General features: G+C 41.2%; 1 protein-coding gene across 1 annotated transcript in view; it reads left to right on the top strand.

The window, feature by feature from the left end:
* LOC129398270 (olfactory receptor 2AE1) overlaps nt 1-16,869 on the top strand; it is a 31,779-nt gene extending 14,910 nt beyond the window's left edge. The window contains exon 3 of the mRNA XM_055115181.2: nt 9,734-16,869. Coding sequence (XP_054971156.1) covers nt 9,752-10,723 — 972 coding nt within the window. The 5' untranslated portion in view covers nt 9,734-9,751 and the 3' untranslated portion in view covers nt 10,724-16,869. The remainder of the gene's footprint in view (nt 1-9,733) is intronic.
* The last annotated feature ends 3,863 nt before the right edge of the window (nt 16,870-20,732 follow it).

The following is a 20,732-nucleotide window of genomic DNA, read 5'->3' as shown; positions in this document are numbered from 1 at the left end:
TTGAGGGCAGGAAGCATTCAGCACAGGAGAAGGATGTAGGCTGGGAGGCTAAGCCAGTTTAGCCTTTTCACATTTTTCTGCCTGCTTTATATCTTGGCTGTGCTGGCAGCTGATTAGATGGTGCCCACCTAGATTAAGGGTGGGTCTGCCTTTCCCAGCCCACTGACTCAAATGTTAATCTCCTTCGGCAACACCCTCACAGACACATCCAGGATCAATACTTTGCATCCTTCAATCAAGTTGACACTCATTATTAACCATCACAATACCCATATATATACACACTTCTAGAATTATTTCTTTGTCTACCCATCTATATTTATATTCAGCTAAGCATGAATTAATACTAATGTCTCCAACTGTAATCCAGCTCCATGAGATTCATTCTAGCCTTCCCTCCTTTCTTATCATCTGTAATTTTCTTCTCTGATAGAAACCTGGCTCTCATCATCCACCATCTGTTTATTTATAACCCCATCATACATGCAAAGCAGATTCAGAATTGTTAACCTGTATCCCAGTGAGAAATTTATCAACTGGAGTACAGTGTTTGTGCACAATTCCTTTTATTTTTCACCTTATGTTTTTCCATCAAAACAGCATTTTCCAAAGTTATTCAGCTCCTTCCCCTACCACTCCATTCTTCAGTGAGATTGTGTAATAGATTTGTAATATAGTTAGAGTCATCCTCACAGTCTGCATTTCATCCTGGAATTCTTTGAACATCCTGTTTAATTTTTAAAATTTTGTGTATATCAAAGTTCACTCCTTGTTGATGTATGGTTCTATGGGTTTTGGCACATGCATGAGTTATGTATTTATCACTCCAGTACCAAATAGAATAGTTTCATCATCCTATCATTACCCTATGTATCCGCTTTGTAGTCATCCACCTGCCCTCCCAACCCCCAGGTGGGAGGGCAGGTGGATGACTCCCAATGTATTCTGCATATATTGATATAATCATATGGTTTTTGTTTTTGGTTCTGTTTATGTGATAAATTACACTTACTGATTTGCATATGTTGAACTAACCTTGCATCCCAGGGGTAAAGCCTACTTGATAGTGGTGGATTACCTTTTTGATGTGCTGCTGGATTAGATTTGCTAGCATTTTGTTTGTTTGTTTTTTGAGATGGAGTTTCGCTCTTGTTGCCCAGGCTGGAGTGCAATGGCATGATCTCGGCTCATTGCAACCTCTGCCTCTCGGATTCAAGCGATTCTCCTGTCTCAGGCTCCCGAGTAGGTGGGATTACAGGCACGTGCCACCACGCCTGGCTAATTTTTGTATTTTTAGTAGAGACAGGGTTTCATCATATTGGTCAGGCTGGTCTAAAACTCCTGACCTCACGTGATCCGCCCTCCTCGGCCGCCCAAAGTACTGGGATTACAGGTGTGAGCCACCAAGCCCAGCCAAGTATTTTGTTAAGAATTTTTCCATCTATTTTTTTTTAAGGATATTGACCTGAAGTTTTCTTTTTTTGTTTTGTCTCTGCCATGTTTTTGTATCAGGATGATCCTGACCTCATAGAATGAGGTAGGGAGGAGTCCCTCTTCAGTTTTTTGGATAGTTTCAGCAGGAATGATACCAGCTCTTCTTTATACATCTGGTAGAATTCAGCTGTGAATCCTTCTGATCCTGGGCTTTATCTGGTTGATAGGCTTTTTATTACCAATTCAATTTTGTAACTTGTTATTGGTATGTTCAGATTTTTAATTTCTTCCTGGTTCAATCGTGGGAGATTGTATGTTTCCAGGAATTTAGCCACTTTTAGTAGGTTTTCTAGCTTGTGTGCATGGAGGTGTTTGTTATACTCTCTGAGGTTTTTGTTTTTTTAAAATATTTCTATTGGGTCAGTAGTAATGTCCCCTTGTCATTTCTGATTGTGTTTAATTGGATCTTCTCTCTTTTTCTTTATTAGTCTATCTAGCGGTCTATCAATCTTACTTATTCCTTCAAATATTGACTTCTGGTTTCATTGATATTTTGTATGGTTTTTTTGCACCTGAATTTCATATAGTTCAGCTCTGATTTTGGTTATTTCTTGTCTCTTACTGACTTTGGATTTGGTTTGCTCTTTTTTTTCTAGTTCCTCAAGGTGTGATATTAGGTTGTTAATTTGAGATTCTAGCTTTCTGATGTGGGCAGTTAGTGCTATAAGCTTTCCACTTAATACTGCTTTGGCCATGTCCCAGAGATTTTGGTATATTATATCTTTTGTTCTCACTAGTTTCAAAGAATTTCTTGATTTCTGCCTTCATTTCATTGTTTACCTAGAAGTCATTAAGTAGCAGGTTGTTTAATTTCCATGTTATTGTTTAGTTTTGATTGCTATTCTTATTATTGTTTTCTATTTTTATTGTTTTGTGGTCTGAGAGTGTGGTTGGTATGATTTTGGTTTTTTTGAATTTGTGGAAAATTGTTTTATGGCTGATTGGTTGATTTTAGAGTATGTGCCATTGCAGATGATAAGAATGTGTATTATGTTGTTTTTGGAATGGAGAAAACACAAATAAATGAAAAGACATTCCATGTTAATGAATTGGAAGAATAATATTGTTAAAATGTTCATATTACCAAAGCAACCTACAGAATCAGTGCAGTCTCTATCAAAATCCTGATGGTATTTATTACAGAAATAGAAAAAAATCCTAGAATTCACATGGAACCACAAAAGGCCTCAAATAGCCAAAGCAATTTTGAGCAAGAAAAACACAGCTGGGGCCATTACAAGTCCTGATTTAAGACTATATTCCATAGCTACAATAATCAAAACAGCATGATACTGATATAGAAGTTAAAAAGGAATTATTTAGGCAGTTAGTAAGGGTAAAAGAATTCTCAGTGGAATTTCCTTTTAATAAAAAGCAGCCCCCACATCATTTCTTTTCTAACAAAAAGCAGCCTGAAAAATCAAGCTGCAAGCATTGATACACAAGCTGGAAGCTTGCATAGGTGAATACTGGCAGCCGTGCCAATACAAAAGAGATACCTGGAAGCCAGATACATCCAACATGGAGGTTTTCTCTTCCCTTCTCTTTGTTGCCACATGTGCAGATGTCATGGTGCTGGCCAGGTGGAGACCCCACCTGTATAATAAAAGATTAGGGTGGGATGGCCAGCCTAATTATGGGCTATGTAAATGGCACACCTGGTCCAACCAATCCCATGGGCCCTATGAAAATCAGACACTGCCTTTCTAAGCCCCTCTATAAAGTCAACTGCATCTCACCCCAAACCTGGAAACCCACTTTGGTTCCCTTCCTCTGCATGAGGAAGCTCTGTCTTCTTTCTTTCACTTTAATTAAAGTTCTGCTCTTAAACCCACTCCTTGTATGTGTCCTCATATTTGATTTCCTTAGCACAAGACAACGAACCTTGGGTATTTCCCCAGACAAATGATGTCCTTCAGTATTGGCATAAAAACAGGCAGATAGACAAACAGAACAGAATAGGTAGTGCAGAAATAAACCCATGCATATACAGTCAGCTTATCTTCAAGAAGTGTGCCAAGAATGCACAATAAAGACAGGATAGTCTCTTTTCCATCCTGGCCAACGTGGTGAAACCCCGTCTCTACTAAAAATACAAAAATTATCTGGGCATGTCGGCATGTGCCTGTAATCCCAGCTACTTGGAAGGCTGAGGCAGGAGAATTGCTTGAACCTGGGAGGCAGAGGTTGCAGTGAGCCGAGATCACGCCATTGCACTCCAGCCTGGCGAAACAGTGAGACTCCGTCTCAAAAAAAAAAAAAAAAAAAAAGAAAAGAAAAGATAGTCTCTTAAATAACTGGTTTTGGGAAAACTGGATATCCGCATGCAAACAAAGAAATTAAACCCTTCTCTTACACCATACACAAAAATCAGCATAAAATGAATTAAAGACCAAAATGTAAGACCTGAAACCATAAAACTCCTAGAGGAAAACATAAGGGAAAAGCTTCTTGACATTAGCCTTTATAATGATTTCTTGGGTATGACACCAAAAGAAGGCAACAAAAGCAAAAACGGGCAAGTGGGAAGACATCAAACTCAAAAGCTTCTGCACAGCAAAGAAACGATAAAAAATAAAAATAAAAAGCCCACCTATTGAATGAGAGAAATTATTTGCAATCTGTATTAGGTTATTCCTCCATTGCTATAAGAAGTACCCAAGGCTGGGTAATGTATAAAGAAAAGAGGTTTAATTGGCTCATGGTTCTGCAGGCTGTACAGGAAGCCTGGTGCTTGTGTCTGATGATCTTCTTGGGAGGCCTCAGGGAGCTTTTACTCACCGTAGAAGGCAAAGTGAGAGCAGGTAGGTCACATGGAGAAAGCAGGAGTGAGAGAGAGTTGGGGAGAGTGCTACACAATTTTAAACAACCAGCAAATATCAGTGAAGCAAAACATTTTAGGATTTGAGTTGAGATGGAGAAACAAAGAAGAGGTCAACATATCCCTATAATGGAAAGGAAGAGCAGGGTATGAGAATGATATCGGAGTGCATAAGAAGGAGAGGTAGGGTTATGCCATTTTTTTCTTTTCCCTCTGTGTCTGAAATCTTTTTCTTTCTTTCTTTCTTTTTTTTTTTTGGAGATGAAGTTTTACTCTGTCATCCAGGCTGGAGTGCTGTGGTGCGATCTCAGCTCACTGCAACCTCCACCTCTCGGGTTCAAGTGATTCTCCTGCCTCAGTCTCCCGAGTAGTTTGGACTACAGATGTGTGCCACCATGCCTGGCTAATTTTTGTATTTTTAGTACAGACAGGGTTCTGCCATGTTGGCCAGGCTGGTCTCAGACTTCTGACCTCAAGTAATCCACCTGCCTCCATCTCCCAAAGTGCTGGGATTAAAGGTGTGAGCCACCGCACTCGACCTGAAATCTCTTGACATGTTATATTCATGTTGTCTATGAAATTGGAGTACGATCAACAGCTAGGATGGGAACTGCCTGCCTCTATTCCTTGACTTCTTTCCTATGATATGGCACATGGAAACCCTCAAAAGGGTCCTGTGGGCAAAAGAGACTAGATATTATTACTCAGACTGTCTTCTCAAAAGGGTTGCGTGGAAAGGCGTTACAGAAATCTGGGTTCCCAAGTGAAAAACAATCAAGGGACTCTAAGAATTTTTTATCTCCACAGTTAATTGGCCCCTGAGGAGAATATTCTCCTGTTATCTTCAGGCTCACTCCGCAAAATATCTCATTCTCCCGATCACTTGGAACAAACTCCAAGTAAAGCCCTTTGGGGATGCTTATCTCAGTGCATACAGCACAGTCTAATTGACATCTTGAGTAATGGTCTCCAGAAGCCATGCAAGATGTGTCCTCTGGGATGGAATCCCTGATGCCATTCTATTTAGTGTCCACAATTTGCTTCAGCTGACATAGGTCCTCTGGGTTAGGGGGATGTTTTATTTCTCCCAGATGATGTCTGTTTTTTCTTATGATTGGCTCACATCAGACCAAGAATGTTCTTACTCTAACCCCCATGATTACTATTGAGAAGACATTTATGCAGTCAGAAAAGTGCTTCCTGACTGCATCAGCCAAATTCATATTTTATTAAGTAGGGAAGGAGATGTAAAGCTAAGAAGAGAGTGCCTTGAGAGATCCAAAACAATGGAAAACCATAACAGATTTTCTTTTGACTCTGGGCACATTCATGATTAAACTGGTATTCAGTTTACCTTCTTAATAAAGTAATATTAATGGAAATTCCTATTGCCCAAGCTCTGATATTGGAATGGAGGGTTGTCTCAAATATACGTATAGAGCCAGAGGAAGCATATGTGTGATTCAAAGGTCCAACTAGTAGAGGCTAAAGTTCAGTTACTTAATCTGTCCTGATGTGTGTTGATGGAGCTCACAATATGAACACACATGTGTCCCATTGGTCCTGGTGATGTTCTGCCATTAGGGTAATTAGTGCAAACAACAATGCCTGCATTGGGGCAATTTCTTCTATGCCGTTCCACAGTAATGTAACGTAAATGGAAATTTCCAGGCTTAGGGAAGGAAGTCTGGTGAGCACCTCAGAAAAGGCTTGTTTTGATCACCAGTAGCCAACAGGCGGGTCAGTGTGGACCTCTCTTGCCCTCTGCATTTCACTTCTATGCTTTGTCTTCCTACGAGTCTCTGCAGGGAAATAACAGGTAAGATAATATTAGGGCTTGAGGTATTTAGGAAACCTTTATTATAAATTAGGGCATTGTCAGCTTATCCCTTAAGTCAGAGGATATTTGGCCAATCCATAAGGAAAGCTTCCTCGGAAGGCAGAGAAAAAAAAAAGTCACTTGAAGGCCACAAATCAGAATGGGAAATTATTAGCAAAGTTGCTGAAGGGAGGAAGAGAGACACAGGTCAGATGGTGAAAAACTTACACCATGGAGATTTGTAGAGAAAGATGGACACTAATGTGGAAAGTGATAGAGAAGTATATGGATACTTAAATAAAAGGGAAGTGTGTGGAGATCTCTAATGGGTTGGAGTGATCAGGAGGAGCATGGGAGAAGTTGAGCTTCTAGTCCACCAGAAGCTGAGTGTGAAATAACAGTGTGAAGTGACAGCCAGAAAGATGAGACTGTAGGCTGCATTAGGAGAGAGACAGTAACAGATGTGACTTTTTTTTTTTTTGAGACAGAATTTTGCTCTTGTTGCTCAAGGTGGAGTGCAATGGTGTGATCTCGGCTCACTGCATCATCTGCTTCCCGGGTTCAAGCGATTCTCCTGCCTCAGCCTCTGGAGTAGCTGGGATTACAGGCATGCGCCACCACACCCGGCTAATTTTGTATTTTTAGTAGAGATGGGGTTTCTACATGTTGGTCAGGCTGGTCTCGAACTCCTGACCTCAGGTGATCCACTTGTCGTGGCCTCCCAAAGTGCCAGGATTACAGGCATGAGCGACCGCGCCCGGCCAGATGTGACCTCTTTCTTACTGATCAAATGCTTGGGAGAATGCATTCAGTTCTGAGTTCTTTGCTTTAAGAAGTAAATAGATAATCGTCACCGCATGAAGGTCTAGAAAGACATTTAGGAGAAAAAACACAAAAAAGAATAGGGTGGATATTTGAGGAATCAATTAAGATTACTTTTTTTTTTTGAGACGGAGTCTTGCCCTGTCGCCCAGGCTAGAGTGCAGTGGCACAATCTTGGCTCACTGCAAACTCCACCTCCCGGGTTCAAGAGATTCTAATGCCTCAGCCTCTCGAGTAGCTGCAATTACAGGTATATGCCACCAAGCCTGGCTAATTTTTGTATTTTTAGTAGAGACAGGGTTTCACTATGTTGGCCAGGCTGGTCTCAAACTCCTGACCTCAGGTGATCTGCCTGCCTTGGCCTCCCAAAGTGCTGGGATTACAGACCTGAGCCACTGTCCCCTGCCTGAAATTAACAATTATTAATACATCTTATGTTAGATACGGGGGATAACAGAGGAGAAGAAAACAAATATTCAGTACACATACACACACACACAGAATAAATGCCCATAACTATTACAGTTTTTGTTTCTGTAGCTGCTCACATGGTTTTTGGCTGGTATTTATAACGACTTGCTTTCACTACCCATTCCAATTCTCTTTGTCTACAGTTATTCATGACTCTTTGCTTGGTGGGGTAACCCAAACCTTTATTCCTGAAGCATCTGGGCCACTAGCAGTCTTGTCTGAAGTGGGTTGTAGTTTTCTATTGGCTTACATCATGAGACATGAGAGTACACCCTAGAAAATCTGACTGCAGACATAATTCTCCATATCCTCACTGTATAGTAGTGACTGAATTTCCCATTGCTAGTCAGAATCAGTCTTACTAGCCAATAGAGTAACCTTATTTGCCTATTGATTCAGTTCTATGAGGAGACCCAAGTGGCATGGTGGCAGTCTTAACTATCAGAAAATGGGATTATTGTTGTGACACCTGGTGGAAGAATTTCTCCCTTTGGAACTAAGACCTCTAAAACAGCAAAAGCTAAAAGTGAAGGGATAGAAAGCTAAAATTGTGCCGGTGGGTCACAGTTATGGGGGCTATAGTGAGAGGACTCATTCTCTTTTCTACCTGGTGATTTCTGGTTCCATGAATCTTGCTATGGGAGGAAGAGCAGCATAAATTGGATGCAGATTTAGAGTATATTTCACATCCTGGAGGACACTGCCCCAGCACCAAAACGTGTTGCCAACCAGATGGTCTTCAAAAGGCCTTCCCTTGGATTCTCCTTTAGTTTTTCTGACTTCTGGGTCAGGTGTGTGCATTCTTTTTTTTTTTTTTTTTTTTTTTTTTTTGAGACGGAGTCTCGCTCTGTTGCCCAGGCTGGAGTGCAGTGATGCGATCTCCACTCACTGCAAGCTCCGCTTCCTGGGTTCACACCATTCTCCTGCCTCAGCCTCCCGAGTAGCTGGGACTACAGGCGCCCGCCACCACGCCCAGCAAATTTTTTGTATTTTTAGTAGAGACGGGGTTTCACCGTGTTAGCCAGGATGGTCTCCATCTCCTGACCTCGTGATCCACCTGCCTCGGTCTCCCAAAGTGCTGGGATTACAGGCGTGAGCCGCCGTGCCCGGCCAGGTGTGTGCATTTTTAATCTGGCCATTAAGAAGCGCCCCAGCGGCCGGGTGCGGTGGCTACGCCTGTAATCCCAGCACTTTGGGAGGCCGAGGCGGGGGGATCACGAGGTCAGGAGATGGAGACCATCCTGTCGAACACGGTGAAATCCCCGTCTCTACTAAAAATACAAAAAATTAGCCGGGTGTGGTGGCAGGCGCCTGTAGTCCCAGCTACTAGAGAGGCTGAGGCAAGAGAATGGCATGAACCCGGGAGGCGGAGCTTGCAGTGAGCTGAGATCGGGCCACAGCATTCCAGCCTGGGTGACAGAGCAAGACTCCAACTCAAAAAAAAAAAAAAAAAAAAAAGAGGCGCCCCAGCTTCTGCAGGATATCCACACCACCAATTTCAGAGGCAACAAGAACTGACATGGGTTTCAGTCTGCCTTTGTGGGATTGCAGCTCATGCTTGTGGGTTCCAGCATGACTTTGATCTGCCACTCTTTATATCCATTTTTTTTTTCCTGACTACTTGCCCTCTGGAATTAAAGTTCCAGCACCAGACACAAAGGTAACAGCCATGCATAGATTGCCTAACCAGCTTCCACAATTGTATAAGAGAAATCTCTTAGTGTTATAGCTTTTCTAGTAAAATCCTCACTGATAAAATAAGCAACGCCCCCAAGCTTTGCTCCAAACTGTCTCTCTGTGTGTGTCTGTATAGAGAGAGAGAGCTTAAAAATCTGCCTTCACAAACATGATCACTCTGAAATCTCAGAATATCTAGACTCCATTAAGTATCAAACTTCAAGTCTCTTCTCATTAAGAAAGACATATGTGTGTGTGTGTGTGTGTGTGTGTGTGTATACATATGTGTGTTTTGGAAGCCTAGGAAGTAAATGGGGAATAAATATATACACACATACATATACATACACACATACACACACATATATATCTTTCTTAACGAGAAGAGACTTGAAGTTTGATAATAGAGTCCAGATATTCTGAAATTTCAGAGTGATTATGTTTGTGAAGGCAGATTTCTAAGCTCTCTTTTAAAAAAAGGTTATTTGAATAATTAGAGAGGTTGAATAATTAGAAACGGAAATTTTTTTTCACAGGTTCTGTCCTCTATCAAAAGGTGCTTTTCCTTGGGTATGCTGGACCCCAGTATTTCCAGTCACACCCTTTATCTCCACTCTCTGTTTCCTCAGGGATTGAGAAAGGGGACAATGTGGCAGAAGAATCAGACCTCTCTGGCAGACTTCATCCTTGAGGGGCTCTTCGATGACTCCCTTACCCACCTTTTCCTTTTATCCTTGACCATGGTCGTCTTCCTTATTGCGGTGAGTGGCAACACCCTCACCATTCTCCTCATCTGCGTTGATCCCCAGCTTCATACACCAATGTATTTCCTGCTCAGCCAGCTCTCCCTCATGGATCTGATGCATGTTTCCACAACCATCCTGAAGATGGCTACCAACTACCTATCTGGCAAGAAATCTATCTCCTTTGTGGGCTGTGCAACCCAGCACTTCCTCTATTTGTGTCTAGGTGGTGCTGAATGTTTTCTCTTAGCTGTCATGTCCTATGACCGCTATGTTGCCATCTGTCATCCACTGCGCTATGCTGTGCTCATGAACAAGAAGGTGGGACTGATGATGGCTGTCATGTCATGGTTGGGGGCATCCGTGAACTCCCTAATTCACATGGCGATCTTGATGCACTTCCCTTTCTGTGGGCCTTGGAAAGTCTACCACTTCTACTGTGAGTTCCCAGCTGTTGTGAAGTTGGTATGTGGCGACATCACTGTGTATGAGACCACAGTGTACATCAGCAGCATTCTCCTCCTCCTCCCCATCTTTCTGATTTCTACATCCTATGTCTTCATCCTTCAAAGTGTCATTCAGATGTGCTCATCTGGGAGCAAGAGAAATGCCTTTGCCACTTGTGGCTCCCACCTCACGGTGGTTTCTCTTTGGTTTGGTGCCTGCATCTTCTCCTACATGAGACCCAGGTCCCAGTGCACTCTATTGCAGAACAAAGTTGGTTCTGTGTTCTACAGCATCATTACGCCCACATTGAATCCTCTGATTTATACTCTCCGGAATAAAGATGTAGCTAAGGCTCTGAGAAGAGTGCTGAGGAGAGATGTTATCACCCATTGCATTCAACGACTGCAATTGTGGTTGCCCCGAGTGTAGAGTGGAATAGGATAAGCTCCTTAAATTAATTCATGTAAACCTCTAAAGTTTTTCAGGGAGCTAGCTCCCTTATGCTGTTTTACTACTGGAAGAAAAACACATTTAACACACAATTCCAGTATTCCAGCTTGGTGTCAGGTATCCAAGCACTGTGGAGAACATTTGAGTAGATCTTTAGAGAATTAGGGAAAACTTTTTAAAAAGTCCCTTTGAAAGAAGACATATAAAGGTCACTGACACCCTGAAAAAAAGAAGGCAAGATAAAGATATAAGGGACCTTATCTATTATTATTTTTATTAACAAAAATATATAAAACATGCCACCAGAGAGTATTTATGGAGTTTAAAATTGGAGTGTGTTGCTTACTTTTGGAAGCATGGGAAGTAAATGGTGAATGATGGCTGTTTGAAAGGGAGGATGCATGATATAAAAGTTGTATTCTTTTTTTTTTTTTGCGACGGAGTCTCTCTCTGTCACCTAGGCTGGAGTGCAGTGGCACGATCTTGGCTCACTGCAACCTCCGCCTCCCAGGTTCAAGTGATTCTCCTGCCTCAGCCAGGAGTAGCTGAGTATTACAGAGTAGCTGGGATTACAGGCGCGTGCCACCATGCCTGGCTAATTTTTGTATTTTTAGTAGAGACGGGGTTTCACCATGTTGGTCAGGCTGGTCTTCAACCCCTAACCTCAGGTGATCTGCCCACCTTGGCCTCCCAAAGTTCTGAGATTACAGACGTGAGCTACTGCACCTGGCCCTAAAAGTTATATTCTTAGACCCTTAGTGTTCCATGAATCACAGTGTGTAAGAATTCATAAGGGAAAGAATAATACATTTTGTATACATACATAATAATATATAACATAATTCTTGTAATCCATGTTGTGTTTAACAAATCTTCGTTGAGTGCCTAGTATGATCCAGGTGGTAGACTAGATGTTTGGAATTGCATTGTGAAACTTAAGATTTTTTACACATCTGCTTGTGCTTTTCCTTGGTCTACGTTGGACTTGCCACAGCAGGTAGGCATATTAACTTTTATTATTTCACAGGCTGAAAATACCTTTCTGTTCTTTGAGGGTTCCTAGCCTTGTGATTTGGAATCAGAATGATCTGGAGGAGAGTCTGCCACTTGCTAACAGTGGTAAGTTACTTAACCTCTCAAGGCCTCAGTAATCTTATGTGTTTAATGAAAAAAAAAATAGGGTGACCTGAGATTTTGTGTTAGTTATGGGTATTGGTTCCAAGCAACAGAAATGGACTCTGAATGAAACAAGCAGAAAAAAGGCTTATTGAAGGGATGATGGGAAGATGTCAGAATCAGTGGGAGCACTAAAGAACCAGATTTAGAGACTATTACTCACATATCCATTTACTGCCAAATTGTCCACAGAATAAGTCCAAGAAGAGGCCAGTAGTAGAATTCATCCAATGGAGACAAGATTATTTGGGTTTAGCAATATGGGGGAGGACTAACACAGGTCATCATAACCATCTGATCTGCAAGGATCTCTTATAATCTTGCTCTTGAAATTATTCTTCTCTCTTCTGCGTTATAAATTTTCCCAGTCTACTTGATCAGTACCTCAGCCTACAGACATACCTTTATGATTGTCATCTTAAAAAGAAACTTCTCCTCAATCCCGGAAAGTCTAAACCAAGCTCATTCAACCCATGTACTGCAGCCCATATGTGGCCCAGGAAGGCTTTGAATGTGGCCCAACACAAATTCATAAACTTTCTTAAAACATTTTCATCATCACTGGCCATCAGAGAAATGCAAATCAAAACCACATTGAGATACCATCTCACACCAGTTAGAATGGCGATCATTAAAAAGTCGGGAAACCACAGGTGCTGGAGAGGATATGGAGAAATAGGAACAATTTTACGCTGTTGGTGGGACTGTAAACTAGTTCAACCATTGTGGAAGTCAGTGTGGTGATTCCTCAGGGATCTAGAATTAGAAATACCATTTGACCCAGCCATCCCATTACTGGGTATATACCCAAAGGATTATAAATCATGCTGCTATAAAGACACATGCACGCGTATGTTTATTGCGGCACTATTCACAATAGCAAAGACTTGGAACCAACCCAAATGTCCAACAATGATAGACTGGATTAAGAAAATGTGGCCCATATACACCACAGAATACAATGCAGCCATAAAAAATGATGAGTTCATGTCCTTTGTAGGGACTTGGATGAAGCTGGAAACCATCATTCTCAGCAAACTATTGCAAGGACAGAAAACCAAACACCGCATGTTCTCACTCATAGGTGGGAATTGAACAGTGAGAACACCTGGACACAGGAAGGGGAACATCACACACCAGGGCCTGTTGTGGGGTGGGGGGAGAGGGGAGGAATAGCTTTAGGAGATATACCTAATGTAAATGACGAGTTAATGGGTGCAGCACACCAACATGGCACATGTATACATATGTAACAAACCTGCACGTTGTGCACATGTACCCTAGAACTTAAAGTATAAAAAAAAATTATGAGATTTTAACTTTTATTTATTTTTTAGCTCATCAGCTGTCATTAGTTTTAGTGCATTTTATGTGTGGCCCAAGACAATTCTTCTTCCAGTGCGGCCTGAGGAAGCCAAAAGATTGGACGTCCACCCATGGTCTAAACAGTCTTACAGACGAATTCCTTGAAACAGTTTTCTTCTTTTTTTTTGAGACGGAGTCTTGCTCTGTTGCCCAGGCTGGAGTGCAGTGATGCGATCTCCACTCACTGCAAGCTACGCCTCCTGGGTTCACGCCATTCTCCTGCCTCAGCCTCCCGATTAGCTGGGACTACAGGCACCCGCCACCATGCCTGGCTAATTTTTTGTATTTTTAGTAGAGACAAGGTTTCACCGTGTTAGCCAGGATGGTCTCCATCTCCTGACCTCGTGATCCGCCTGCCTCGGCCTCCCAAAGTGCTGGGATTACAGGCGTGAGCCTCCGTGCCCGGCCAAAACAGTTTTCTTTACTTGTTATTTCCACTTTTTCTGCTTCCATTTTCTCCTGAGCTCACTTCAGTTGGCTTTTGTCATCATCAATCTATGGAAACCATTAGTATGATTGTCACAAATGGCCTCCTTGTGGCCACATTCAATGGCCAATTTTCACTTGCTCTTAGCCAAAAGGCCAAGAAGCGATCAATGGCCAATTTTCAATGTACCCAACAGCCTTTGACAAAGTTGATTATGCCTTCCTTTTTGAAACACTTTCTTCACTGAACGCTACACTCACTTTAACTCCTACTTCATTGAGTCTTCATTTTCCATTTCCTTTGCATTTAAATTCTTTCATGTTACTTCCTTGTTCTCATGCTCTTCTACAGCAGCGATTCTCAAACATGAGTACACATTAGAATCATCTGAAGGTCATGTTAAAGCAGTTGGCTGGGCCCTAGTTCCAGGGTTTCTGATTCAGAGTTTCTGATTCAAAAACTCTGAATTTACATTTTTAATAAATCCCAAATAGTGCTGATGCTGTTGATGTAGGTACTACATCTAGAAAATGTATTTTTCTTCCAGAATATCCATGGTGACAATTTAGCAGATGAATAAATTTAGGCTTCTGTGAACAGAGGAGAAAATAATCCCCCTGACTCCCGATGCCACACTGCTTCCCTGTCTTCTCATTGGAGCCGTCCCCTCTTGGGTGGCCCATTGTAGTCACAACGCTACAGCCCTGCTTTTGTCTGGTCACTGGACTAACCCAAGAGTGGGGATATCAGCTCCATGGCAGGCAGCTGGAGGGGCTCATTACAGCTCAGAACTCCATGGCTGTGCTCCTGCTTACTCTCAAAGTGAGGGGCTCTACTTTCTGTCTCAGGTTTCTCAAGAACACATCTCCGTACTAGAGTATGATCAGGAGCATCTCAACACTCAAAGAATATGCAAGGGGAACTCTGGAATAAAAAAATGAATTCAGGCCGGGTGCGGCGTGAGAATCAGAAGGGTCACACGCCGATGGGGCAGATTAGTGGCTCATGCCTGTAATCCCAGCACTCTGGGAGGCTGAGGTGGGTGGATCACTTGAGGCCAGGAGTTTGAGACCAGCCTGGCTAACATGGTGAAATCTGTCTCTGCTAAAAATACAAAAATTAGCCAGGTGTGGTGGTGCATGCCTCTAGTCCCAGCTACTTGGGAAGCTGAGGCAGGAGAATTGCTGAAACCCAGGAGGCAGAGGTTGCAATGAGCCAAGATCGCACCACTGCACTCCAGCCTGGGCAAAAGAGTAAGACTCAAAAAACAAAAATAAAAACAAAAAAAATAGGTGAATTTAGCACAATTGTAAGATAAAAGATCAACACATAAAAAGTCAAACACATTTCTACATGACAGCAGTGAATATGTGAAAACACATTATAAATGCTATATGATTTATAACCCCTCCAATTAAAGACTTTAGGTATAAACCTAACAAAACATCTCACTATCCTGAAACTACAAAATGTACATGAGAGGAAGAAAGGAAGGAAAGGAAATGGAGAGGTATCCTGTGTTCATAAGGTCAAGATTGTACATAGTAAAGATATAGATTTATTTCATATTGATCTGTAAGTTTATTTCAATTTGTATCAAAATTTCAGTAAGTTTATTTTTAGATATCGATGTTTATTCTGAATTGTATAGAAAGTCAAAGGACCAACAATAGATAAAATATTTCTGAAAAAAATAAATGAAGTGGGAGAAATCACTCTCAATAATGTTACGACTTACTATGCAGCTGCTATAGTCAAGACGCTGTGATCACAATAGAGAATGAGAAGTAGATGCACACAAATAGGCCCAGCTGATTTTTTTTTTTCTTTTTGAGACGGAGTCTTGCTCTGTCGCCCACGCTGGAGTGCAATGCGCGATCTTGGCTCACTGCAACTTTCGCCTCCCTGGTTCAAGCATTTCTCCTGCCTCAGCCTCCTGAGTAGCTGGGATTACAGGTGCACACCACCATGCCTGGCTAATTTTCGTATTTTTCAGTAGAGACGGGATTTCACCATGTTGGTCATGCTGGTCTCCAACTCCTGACCTCGTGATCCGCTTGCCTCAGCCTCCCAAAATACTGGGATTATAGGCGTGAGCCACCGTGCCTGGCCTGATTTTTTTTTTTTTTTTAAGATAGAGTCTTGCTCTGTCACCCAGGTTGGAGTGCAGTGGCTTGAGCTTGGCTTACTGCAACCTCCACCTTCTGGGTTCAAGCGATTCTTCTGCCTCAGCCTCCTGAGTAGCTGGGACTATAGGCATGCGCCACCACGCCCAGCTAATTTTGTATTTTTAGTAGAGATGGGGTTTCACCATGTTGGCCAGGCTGGTCTCGAACTCCTGATGTCAAGTGATCCATCTGCCTCAACCTCCCATAGTGCTAGGATTACAAGTGTGAGCCACCACGCCCGGCCCCACTGATTTTTGATAGTGGTGCAAAAGCAATTCAGTGGAGGAAGGATAGCCTTTCCAGAAATGATGTTGGAACAATGAACAGCCATAAGCCCCAAGAAACGAACCTTGATCTAAACCTGATACCTTATACAAAAATTAATGCAGAATGAATCATAGACTTAAATGTAAAGGATAAAACTATGTAACTTTTAGAAAAACAACAAAAACATTGGGGGTGGGGTGCGATACACAAACAATTTTCAGACTCAATACCAAGAACACAATTCATAACAGGAAAAATTGATAAATTGGTCCCCTTAAAATAAAGTTTTGCTTGATAAAAGCAATGAAAAAATCTTGTGAAAAAGAAAAGTTAAGCTACACATTGTGACTATAAAAGAATAGCAGGTGAGAATCAGAAGGGTCACACGCCGATGGGGCAGTTCTGTATCTTGATTCTTCTGGGCATTATGCAAATCTACACATGTGATGAATTTGCATAAAGCTACACACACACACACACACATACACACAAATGAGGGCTCATAAAACTGGTGAAATCTGACTAAAGCCCTGTGGATTATATCAATGTCAATTTCTTGTTACTAGAGTAATAGGAATATACTATATACACAGTTATGGAAGACATTAACATTGGGGGAAACAGAATGAAGAGTACATGACACATCTCTGTACATTTTTGGGGCAACTTTTGTGAATATATATTTCCAAATAAAAATTAAGTAACTATTTAAATTAAAAAAATGAATGTCTACCCTCCAGTTTGGGAAGACAGAATAACATTCTTTCACTAGCACTGTTTTGATCATTGCTTTCATTTGCTCAATAAAAGCAATAAAATACTTGTTAAGAGGAAAAGACAAGCAACACATTACAACTCTAAAAGAATAGCAGATGAGGCCAGGCAGGGCGGCTCATGTCTGTAATCCCAGCAATTTGGAAGGCTGAGGTGTGAGGATCACCTGAGATCAGGAGTTTGAGACTAGCCTGACCAACATGGTGAAACCCCGTCTCTACTAAAACTACAAAAATTAGCCAGGTGTGGTGGTGCATGCCTATAGTCTCAGCTACTCGGGGCGGTGGGGGTGGCGGTGAGGGTGAGGCACGAGAATTCCTTGAACCCTGGGAGACAGAGGTTGCAATGAGCTGAGATTGCACTACTTCATTCTAGGCTTGGTGATGGAGTGAGACCCTGTCTCCAAAAAAACCCCCAAAACCAAAACAAAACAGCATGTGAAGAAAAAGCTGGCCAAAACCCACCAAAACCAAAATGGCGATGGAAGATGACCTCTGGTCATCCTCACTGATCATGATATGCTAATTATAATGCATCAGCATGCTAAAAGACACTCCCACCAGTGCCATGAGAGTTTACAATTGACATGGCCATGTCAGAAAGTTTCCCTATATGGTCTAGGAAGGGAAGGAACCCTCAGTTCTGGGGATTGCCCACCCCTTTCATGGAAAACTCACGAATAATTCCCCTTGTTTAGCATATAATCAAGAAATAACATAAAAATAGCCAAGGAGGAGCCTATGCTGCTGTTCTGCTTGTGGAGTAGCCATTTTTTATTCCTTTACTTCTTAATAAACTTGCTTTCACTTTACTCTATGGACTTGCCCTGAATTCTTTCTCATGAGTGATCCAAGAACCCTCTTTTGGGGTCTGGATTGGGACCCCTTTCCGGTAACATTATTGCTAATATTACATGCTATATTAGGGTAATTTCCTCTTGTTGATGAAAAGAGTCAAACTCTGTAAAATATTTGAAGAGATTTATTCTGAGCCAAATATTAGTGAGCATGCCCTGTGACACAGCCCTCAGGAGGTCTTGAGAACATACGCCCAAGGTAGTAGGGGTGCATCTTGGTTTTATACATTTTAGAGAGGCATGAGACATCAATCAAATACATTTCAGAAATACATTAGTTTGGTTCAGAAAGGTGGGACAACTCAAAGTGGGATGTTGGGGGTGTGTGTGCTTCCAGGCTATAGGTACATTTAAATATTTTCTGACTGACAATTGATTGAGTTTGTCTAAAGACCTGGGATCAATAGAAAGGAAATGTTCAGGTTAAGATTAAAAAAAAAAACAGGTTGTGGAGACCAGGGTTCTTTTGAGGTTTTACAGTGACTGCCCTTAGAGACAATAGATGACAAATATTTCCCATTCAGACCTTTAAAAGGTGTTAGACTCTTACTTCATCTCTTCAGGATTGGGAGGGCCTGGAAGAAAAAGATCTAGCTACATGATGAAAAGAGATTCTTTACAGATGCAAATTTTCCCCCCACAAAGAACAGCTTTGCAGGACCATTTCAAGATATGGCAAAGAAACATGCTTTGGGGTAAAATATTTTGAGTTTCTTCTTTGTCACGTAATGTTATGCCAGAGTCAGATTGGAAAGTAAGTCACGATATATAGGGTTAAATAAAACCCATCTGATGAGAATTTATGGTTTGTAGGGCATGACTCCCTAGACCCTGTGGATAGGAATTTGGGCAAGATGAAAAAATTCAGGGCTTAGTCCTCACTCTGGAAAAGTGGAGACCCATATACACAAAATAAGAAAAACTGGCCACATGGTTACAACCTGTCTCGACTAATTCCTTATGGTCATTTGGTTTATTTAATTACTTGCCTTTAAGCCTAGGTTCATGGCTTATAAGCATTATGCAAACTACAGTTATCATATTACTATTAATTTCACTTTTTTTCTTTTTAAACCTTGTATCTGTTACTAGTCACATTTCTTTACATAAGCACAACTCCCAAGCAAATAGTGCTGGTCTAGCCTCTTGAGATGATTTTTAAAATGTCTACAACACAGATAAAATTAGACAACAATTGACTTCAGGTAGACTTAGCCAGTTTATTGCAGCACTATTCACAATAGCAAAGATTTGGAATCAGCCCAAATGCCCGTCGATGATAGACTGAATAAAGAAAATGTGGTACATATACACAATGGAATACTATGCAGCCATAAAAAGGAATGAGATCATGTCCTTTGCAGGGACATGGATGAAGCTGGAAGCCATCCTCCTCAGCAAACTAACACAGGAACAGAAAACCAAACACCACAAGTTCTCACTCATTAGTGGGAGCTGAACAATGAGAACACATGGACACAGGGAACAACACACACTGGGGCCTGTTGGGAGCGGGTGGGGGAGGCAGAGCATCAGGACCAATAGCTAATGCATGTGGGGCTTAATACCTAGGTGGTAGGTTGATAGGTGCAGCAAACCATGGCACTCCTTTACCTATGTAACAAACCTGCATGTTCTGCACATGTATCCTGAAACCTAAAATAAAATAAAAGAGAAACAAACAAAACAAAATGTCACTGCTCATTGATAATACATTTAGTCACTCAAGAGCTCCGATGAAGATGACAAAAAGATTATTGTTGCTTTAATGCCTACTAACAAAACATCCATTCTGCAGCTGTGGATAAAAGAGTAATTTTAACTTTCAAGTCTTATTATTTAAGAAATACATTTCATAAGGCTACAGAGGAATTAGATAGTAATTCCTCTGATGGATCTGGGCAAAGTCAATTGAAAGCCTTCTGGAAAGGATTTACTACTCTAGATGCCATTGAGAGCATTTATGAGCCATGGGAGGAGGTCAAAATATCAACATTATTTTGAAAATTTGGGAATATATAGCCCCATTTCTTTGGGATGAAGCAGAAAAGGAAAAGGAAGAACTCTGTGCAGCCTCTGATACCGGCTGAAACTGATGAATACCTTTAGCTTTGCTGCCCAATCAGTTGACTAATAAACCACATTTTATTCGGTGTTCATTATGTTAAAACATTTGGGAGTTAAAGGTGAAATAGAACAAGTATAGGAAAACATGTTCCCTGCCTTCCAGCACTATCAGGTGAGATGAGATATAACATTAAATCAAAACTAATAATGTAAAAATAAGTTCCTAAGTTGAATGTTACCAAAATATGTGCTTCAAAAGAGGCCAATGAAACTACGAATATGTTTTCTAAACAATGGGCAAAGTCACAGTGGTTTAACTCACACCTAGATTAATAATCAAGTTAGAGTCCTGTAAAAGACCCCACAGAACCAGCAATTATAATGACCAAAAATATTTATTTGTTGATCCTTATTGATCTAATTCTGTAGATTCATCCTTAATATGCAGGAAGACATCAGATAACAGTTTTGTAAAGAGGTGCTTATTGACTTTCTCAATATAATACTTATTATAGAATATCACAAATGGAACATGTAATATAAATGTCACTATGAGAATCACAAGTATAATTTTCCTTTTCATTAAAAATTGTTGGTAAAATTGTTGAGAAATGTTTATTCTCTGATCACAGCTCAGGAGGACTTGAGGGTACTAACTATAGGTGGTGGGGAGATAGTCTTATGAGAACTAGAGAAGATGACTGTACTTATTTAGCATTGATTTGTCACCTGCTTCATAGTATGCAACGTGTAATACTCTACCCAGACAATGAGAGCTCAATGAATGTAGAGAATTTCTAATAATTCACCCAGTACACTAGGTTAATTAAGCTCATCTTCATTTCTGAGTTTTATTCACAAAACAATTTGAAGTGTCTAGTGTTCTGG

The sequence above is a fragment of the Pan paniscus genome, chromosome 6, assembly GCF_029289425.2.
Source record: "Pan paniscus chromosome 6, NHGRI_mPanPan1-v2.0_pri, whole genome shotgun sequence".
Taxonomy (NCBI): Eukaryota; Metazoa; Chordata; class Mammalia; order Primates; family Hominidae; genus Pan; species Pan paniscus.
Note: the sequence above shows the minus strand (reverse complement) of the source record. Positions and strands in the feature narration are given on the sequence as shown.